The 7,543-nt window shown below is 42.2% G+C and overlaps 1 protein-coding gene across 1 annotated transcript in view; it reads left to right on the forward strand.

Moving 5' to 3' along the window:
- Nucleotides 1-2,631: 2,631 nt before the first annotated feature.
- The window catches only part of si:zfos-943e10.1 (GRAM domain-containing protein 2B), a 16,302-nt gene continuing 11,390 nt past the window's right edge, over nucleotides 2,632-7,543 (forward strand). Inside the window, exon 1 of the mRNA XM_061078376.1 lies at nucleotides 2,632-2,790. Within this exon, the coding sequence (XP_060934359.1) occupies nucleotides 2,699-2,790 (92 nt within the window). The 5' untranslated portion in view covers nucleotides 2,632-2,698. The remainder of the gene's footprint in view (nucleotides 2,791-7,543) is intronic.

Below are 7,543 nucleotides of genomic sequence, written 5' to 3' on the forward strand. Positions count from 1 at the left end.
ACTGGGGGCTGGCTGGCGTAGACCAGATTGTGTGAGGGTGGTGCGACTGCTGTGTGTCACGTGGCTGCACACCGCCTCTTCTGTTCTTGGTGGCATGGCAGTGCCTGAGCCCCCTGGCGAGAGGGCAGAAAAGCGCTTTCAGTGCTGAGATTTGTGCGTATTTCTCTAAACCGCTGCTGATGACTGGTCTTCTTTTTTCAAGGTCTTTATCTACAGAGTCACGAAGCACTCTACTGATGAGAAAGCTGTACTGAATCAGATGGAACCGTGATTTGATGGCAACTCATCGATTTGTCATGATATGACACATAACAGTTAAATCAGGAACAAAACAAGAAGAGAACTCAGTAGAGCACATAACACTGCCAAGGCCCACCAGTCCCCCTTAATTTCAAGGGCAGGCAGCATTAAATTATACATACTCATATATATCACTTCCCTGAATATACCTGCAGTTTTCATCTAGATCTATGAATTATTCTCAAATTGGTGAAAATGTCAACAAAAACTCCTAACTTAATATATATAGCAATATTACAGATTCCTTGATCCCGATCTAAAGCAAAAATTCAATGAGTTCTTCCATGATCGATGAACACCTCAAATTGTCAGCTAGTATAGAAACTTGTTAATCTTCGAAGGAATTTCAGCAATCAAAACCACAAAAGTCCTCATCATCTACTTTTTCTTTTTTGAAGGGCAACAAAGTCTTCATAAAAAAGTCTTCTGTGGACTTCATAATAAAGCCACCAAGTGAGCGACTGGCTTGTTTATTTAGTCACTGGTCTCCAATTCCCTTCATATGCAAAGAAGTGATCACTGGTTTCAAAGCTTATGATGATTCATGAGTCTCAAGCCGTTTCACTTTTTTACTTGTAAAGGTGCTGCCAGCTTACGTCACATCTCAAACCCAAACATGCATAAGGCCTTTTCTACCCAACTGCAGATTTTTTAATGGATAGTCCCATTTAAAAAAATGTTCCATCCACATGTTCTTCCTTTAAAAAACATGTCTTTGTCCAGGCAATTACACTCGCGCAAATTTGGGAAAATATCACAAAACATCCTAACCTGCAATATTACAGAAAAGGAAAACCAAGTCCCTAATCCAGATCTAAATTCAATGGGTTCTTCCCTGATCGTATAGAAGCTTGTTAATCTTCAAATGAATTTCAGCAATAAAAAACAAAAAAGTCCTCATCATTTTCTTTTACTTTTTTGAAGAGGAACAAAGTCACGATTTAAACTTTGGCTTTGATTTAAAAATCGGATAAGGAGACTCAAACACACAAGAAGGTTACAAGGAAACACACTATCATACGTTAATAGTTAACTTTATTGACTGCGATATGCACAGGACATAGATGTGATGAAATGTAATTTGTCTCTAAGCCCCAGGGGTAAACCTATAAGGAACTCACTCAACATAAGTACACAACATATAGAACACGGCCAAAAGACACAGGGCTATCAGGATTTTAGTTGTTTAAGATAGATAGATAGATAGATGACTTTATTCATCCCGAAGGGAAATTAAGTCGTCATAGCAGCCGCTATATTTGAATCGATAAAATACAATACAATAGAATAAAATAAAAAATATTGAGTTAGAAAGAATAAAAACAGAAACACAAGATAAATAGGTAGATAAGGTGCAATGGCAAGATGATGGTCATGGTACTGATGATATGATGGTAATGTTATTGTTAGACAGTATATAAAAATAGTACAGTATATATAGTATATAATAGAACATAATATATATTTATATATGATAGTAATTATACCAATATAATAGCAGTATATAGTAATAATGGCAGCAACAGTATATATAATAATAGTAACTATAATAATAATAACATGTACACATGTTTAAATATGTGTATATATATATATATATGTGCAAGAATAAATAGGGCAGTGCAAAATACTTCATGGAAAGTAGTACAAATTGATCAAATATTTGTATTGTCAGTGTCTCCATTAGCAAATACTTCTTTACTGTGACTGCCTTGTAGTTGTGGTGGTGGCTCGACTTTCATCTCACTGCAGTGAACTTATTCTTGACTTATTTTGACCTTTTATTATTCTCATTGACTGTTTTGTGGGATAGTGGATCAATCAAATATCTGTCCATCGATCCATTTATCTATCTATCTATTCTAGTAGTTAAACCCCCCCCCCATGCATTTGAATGTAGGTTTCTGTGTGTGGATGAAGTGCAAAGCAGTGTATCGCATTCAACATGGTGTGATCAGGCCCATGAGACGCTGCTGCTCAGTCACAAGGTTGATTCCTGATGTTGTTCACACGTTAAATGTTGAATTAACACGTAGGTTATTGATTCTAATCCCCACAACACACGCCACATCCGCTTTGCTCTAGAGAAAGGTGACACCCCCCGTCAACTACCATATTTGGTAGTGGGCGGTCGCAGCGTGGCCGACTCCTCCGCTCCGATTGGCCGAGCGGTCTGACATGCCAGTTTTCCTCCGGTGGTCGCCGCCGCTGATTGGCTCTGCCCCCTTGGTCCGATTTGGCCTCATTTGCCTAATGAGCCGCGGATGAGCCGAGGAGGAGGAGGTAGAGGAGGAGGAAGAGGAAGAGGAGGAGGAAGAGGAGGAGAGCGACGAAGCCAAAACAAGGGACGAGCGTCTCCTCGACAAGAGCCGAGCATCGCTGGCGGAAGGAAGGAAGGATGCTCGAGAACAAGAGGGAGAGATTGAAAACCTTCATCCGCAAGATCGACGAGAAGGCCATCTTCCGGCTCAAGCACTTCATGAGAGAGAGGTGAGCGGGGCCAGGGGGCGAGGGGACCCGGGTAGGGAGCCGCTGTCCGCCGGCGTCCCCCCGGGCAGGGTGGAGGGTAACGGTTTAGCATCCCTGCGCTGGCATCAGCCCGGCGGATGAGATGCCTTTTTTGTTTTATCGCCCGGTTCCCGTGAAGTATCTAGTTCTGCGAGCCGATAATTCCATTTTTAACGACATGGAAATAGTATGAAAACATTTTCTGTCAGGCGGAGTGTGGACAGCTCTAAAAGAGGCTAGCTTGAATCAAGACGCTGGCATTTAAATGGACGTTAGCATCAGCTAGCGTGGCACAGACACTGGAATTGAAACGGTGTAAAACAGGCGTTGTTGGCCTCTTTGTGTTTAAACACACACACACACACACACGACTATTGTGTAGAGGAGAATTTTTGCTAGAGTTGTGCACATTAGGCGACACTGTGTGTAGTGTTCACTTCGCATTAGGTGGTTAGCATAAGAATGGGTGGATCTGAGCAGCTCAAGACAGATCCAGTGGTTTCCAGTGCTAGTGTGTAATGACTTGTTAGCATGAGCATGCCCCCCCCCCCGATGTGTTTCTATTATTATTACAATGTGTGTGGATTGTCATGCCAGTATATTCTGTTCTTTAATAGTAGGATCCTCTGGCACAGGACAGCAGGGTTCATTTGTAAATCCCATGTGTGCTTCCCCACTGAGCTCACTTCCAAGAACACAATGAATGACTCACATTCGACCTGCAAAGTGTGGGGTTGTGTCGGTTGTTTTTTGTGTAGAAGCAGGCTGATCCGTTACGTGGCAGTGTAAATAAACACCGTTACATGAGGGAGAGTTGTTGTAGCACATCAGGGTGGTTTCTAATCTTGCCTTTGCCCCTCCTGTCTGTACAGTTTGACTCCATGTTGGTGTTCATGGGTGATCTCCTCCAGTTGAGATCCAGGGCAGACCGGCCTCAGGAAGACACACATTTACACACAATCACATATCCTCACCCTAAATCCCAAGGATGCACACACAGGGATTCCCTCTAACCCTGAGGGAAACGTACACTCCCGCACACGTTGGATCATACATGGGCCAAGCAAGTGTGGGTTTCCTCAGAAAATTCTATTTTTAGCTCCACTGAGTCGACCACAGGTGCTACATGGTGTTATATAAATGCTTCCTGTGTCGCCCTGTTGGTATTCTTCGATCTCGTCCCTCTCGCCTCTCACTTTCCCTCCCATAGATAGCCACGTCTGGACTACAGGAGCCCTGCCAATCAGATGTAGCCTCCTGCCTATCAGCATAGCTATGGTGTGTATGGTATGCGAGTTGATAATCTGTTTCCACAACAGCCACACACAGGAGTGTTGTGTGTGGCTGTGTCAGGGCTCAGTGAGACAAGTGCCTGGCCATATATGCAACATCTCGCTGAAGTCATTCCATACCCTCTAACCTCAAGTTTTGAAACGCATCTCCGTAATGAAGATGAAAAAGACAAATAAATGAAATACAAGTAGCGAGTGAGTACACTGTGAGACTTTCACACCCATCTGCTAGCTCATTATTAATTGTTCTGCATACTGTTTTGCAAGGCAAACAGTTACAGATTAATCACTTTGTTTAAGTAGGGAAAGACTTGGTTTAGCTACAGTTTGCTGAGATGGAGGAGCCTGGAATAGGCTGGGTGGGGCAGCTTTGCAAGCATCCTGTTGGCTCCAGGAAGATGCTCCTAGGACATCCCTTGCTTGCCACTGAAGGCAGGGTAGGCCGTGTAGGTTTAAATTATGAGATGTGCTGCAGGCGCCGAGGGAAAGCCCAAGCTGGAGGAGAAAAACCACATCTGCAGTACTGTTTATTGCTAAATGAAAGGTTGTGCACTAACCAGCTGGTCACGGATCATCTGCTGCCTCTGTCGGGCTCGTGCTAATGATCACTTCTCTGCCTTTTTGCCACAGAGCCAGAAAAGAAACCCTCCTTCTACCTTCGCCTTTTCACCTTTTGGTATTCACAGTAGTCTGGTGAATTCCTCTCAGACACATGAGGTTTAAAGGGTGCTCATCTAAAAGTGTGAGTTAAAGCTCGTCAGCTGTCTGCTCAGATTCGAACAGCAGGATCATATTTGGTGTGACGCCTTCCTCACAGAAGGTTGCTTCACCGGCTATTGATTTGGCAAGTCAGCCCTTTTATTAGTAATCTTGATTTAAGAGCAACCTTGTCCTTGGGAAAGAATACTGCCCTGACGTCACTGTTCCAAGGATAAATTATCATAGGAAGCTGCAAATTTTGTTTAAAAATGTTTGTTATCCATTTTCTTCACGTAAGAAATGCAGTAGATTGTATGAGAGAAATGGCAAACCCTTGTTATTCCAGACCTGTAACATCTTAATCACAAAGACTAGACGTTCTCTGTGAAATCACCTCACACACTTAAGAGCCCTTTTTATGTAGAGAAGCCAGCTTTCACTTTTTAACAATTTTAAAGTCGGGTGGGATCTTCCAGCCACCATCACGCCACGGCATTACCCCTGCTATCATGCCAGGTTTCTGAGTTGGCTAAAAGAAAGACCCTCTCTGTGTGCATGCCCAGTTAGCACAGAGGAAGTGGAGGGTGATGCTGCCTGCACAGGGCCACATGACTTCCCACTCAGACACACACTTCTTCAGTTACACATGCAACAAGGCACACTCTGTTCCACTTGGCTCACACACACACAGTAACACACAGTTTGTGCAGACCAAGTCATGGCTGAATGCCACGGACTAGATGTTTTTCTGCCATGACCATTTGCTCTTCTCCTGGCTCGTTCTGACAGTTCTATTGGAAGCTCGTCAGGATTTAGTTTCCCAGTTGCCAATCCGGGTTTCCATAGGTTGGATTCCAATGAGGCCATTTAAGATGCAGACAAACAGATCTCGTCATAGTTCTGCCTGTAGCTGTTCACTTTCTTGCCATGGGATATTTGTACAAACTGCTCAGTATGTCAAAATATGACTTTGTGAGTCTTTGTAGGCACTCTGATGAGATATTCTGTCCTGTCCTGTCAACGTCAGTATTTTAACAAATACTACAGTTATAGTATTATATAGTTTTTGACACAAGATATTAAGAAGTGCATCATCAGACAGGCTTATTCAGAAAACACCTTAACGACACTCTTTATGGGTTTAATGAATGCACAAATGACAGTTACAGTTATTTACATTTGTTTGACTACAGTGACGTCATCCTTGACCAATCCAGAAAAAAACATTTAACTGCTGTCTTCTAAACAAACAAAGGTGTCGTAAAGCAAGCCAAAACTTCTGGAGAGGGAAACTGGTTATTGCTGTAGCACATTGTCCTAAAGCATCATTGTCAGACATTAGGTCTCTTGGTGTTGAGGTGCACTTTATTAATTACATTTTAACTTTTTTATTTCCCTATTTGGCTCAATAAAGCACATCTGCTACCCCCATTTAGAGGTCACAGTTTTTGACTGGAGGATGGGGAATCGACAGTTTACATGAGAAGAATTATCCATAGCTCTCCAGAAGATGGTGCTCTCATGTCATCGGGTTCTGTTTTCAGCTGATCTCAGAGATTCCATGGAATGTAAAACTTGTTGCATAGTCTTGTCACCGCAGTTTTGTTCACTGTGGGAATAGTTTTGACACAAGACTGCTTCTATATGCACACACTCATGCTGCAGACTAGCAGACGAATGGCTGACGTCTGTAACGGTGTTCCCCGGATCATCTGTCTCATTTTGTGTACTCCCCTCTTAACCCCAGGGAGTACTTTGTCAGCTGGAATGTCCTTCGCTGCAGAAATCAGCCCCAACCTCAAACAAAGCTAATTTCTAGTTAACTGAAATACCTTTTATGAACCGAGTGTAGATATAATGTTTAATTTGCTGGTGACTACTTTGAACTGTCAGCAACACATTTTGAGTTTGTCATACTCTCAAGTTCATAGTAATGATGGGAAGAGCATTGTCAGCATTAATACACTCTGTCTTTAAAGGACCTCCTCATAAGTGCTGTGCAAGTCTTATCTGTAGATTAAATGGAAATTGACAAACAGGTTTAGAATTTATCACGGAACAACGCCTACAGTATCTACACACGTAATGAAAGACAAATTGATCATCTAAGATGAATATGTATGTTACTTTACTTCATCTTGCCAGCATTCTGATGAAGATATATTCTGGTTACATAATATGCAGAAATATCTAACTTGCTTAGTCAAAAACCTCTGGGACAAACTCCTCCCTCTTGAATCCCTTCAGTGACAATATTCCAGTTTAGGTTGCTTTATGAAGATGATCATGTAAACTATATGTTAGCACTTTATTTTTGTTTAGTAGATTTAGGGAAATACTTTATACGGTGCAGAGTGGCAGTGTTAAAGGATAAAATAGTAGCCAAGCTGTTTTTTGATATGAATGTATTTATAACACAGCTGAGCCACGTTGCTCATCCTTGAGCTGTGCGCCAAGAGATATACATTTAAACCTGATGGGGGGGGCAAGACCGGTGAGGTAAGGATTTCATATATGGTGTCTAAATTAGGACTGATGTCACAAATGCAGTTAGACTTGAACCGTGTGATTGAGTTTCCTGGTCGTGATGTCTAGGTGTAGAAATAGCGTACATATATTCCTCCCTCTAATCAAAGATTTTTCCTTATGTGTAATGGCTCTGTTTTTTCCACCTGCTACAAAGATTGAGCTAACTATCAGCATACACATTACACTGCTTTTAAAACCATCTCACTGTTGTTGTT

Source organism: Limanda limanda, chromosome 9 (assembly GCF_963576545.1).
Source record: "Limanda limanda chromosome 9, fLimLim1.1, whole genome shotgun sequence".
Taxonomy (NCBI): Eukaryota; Metazoa; Chordata; class Actinopteri; order Pleuronectiformes; family Pleuronectidae; genus Limanda; species Limanda limanda.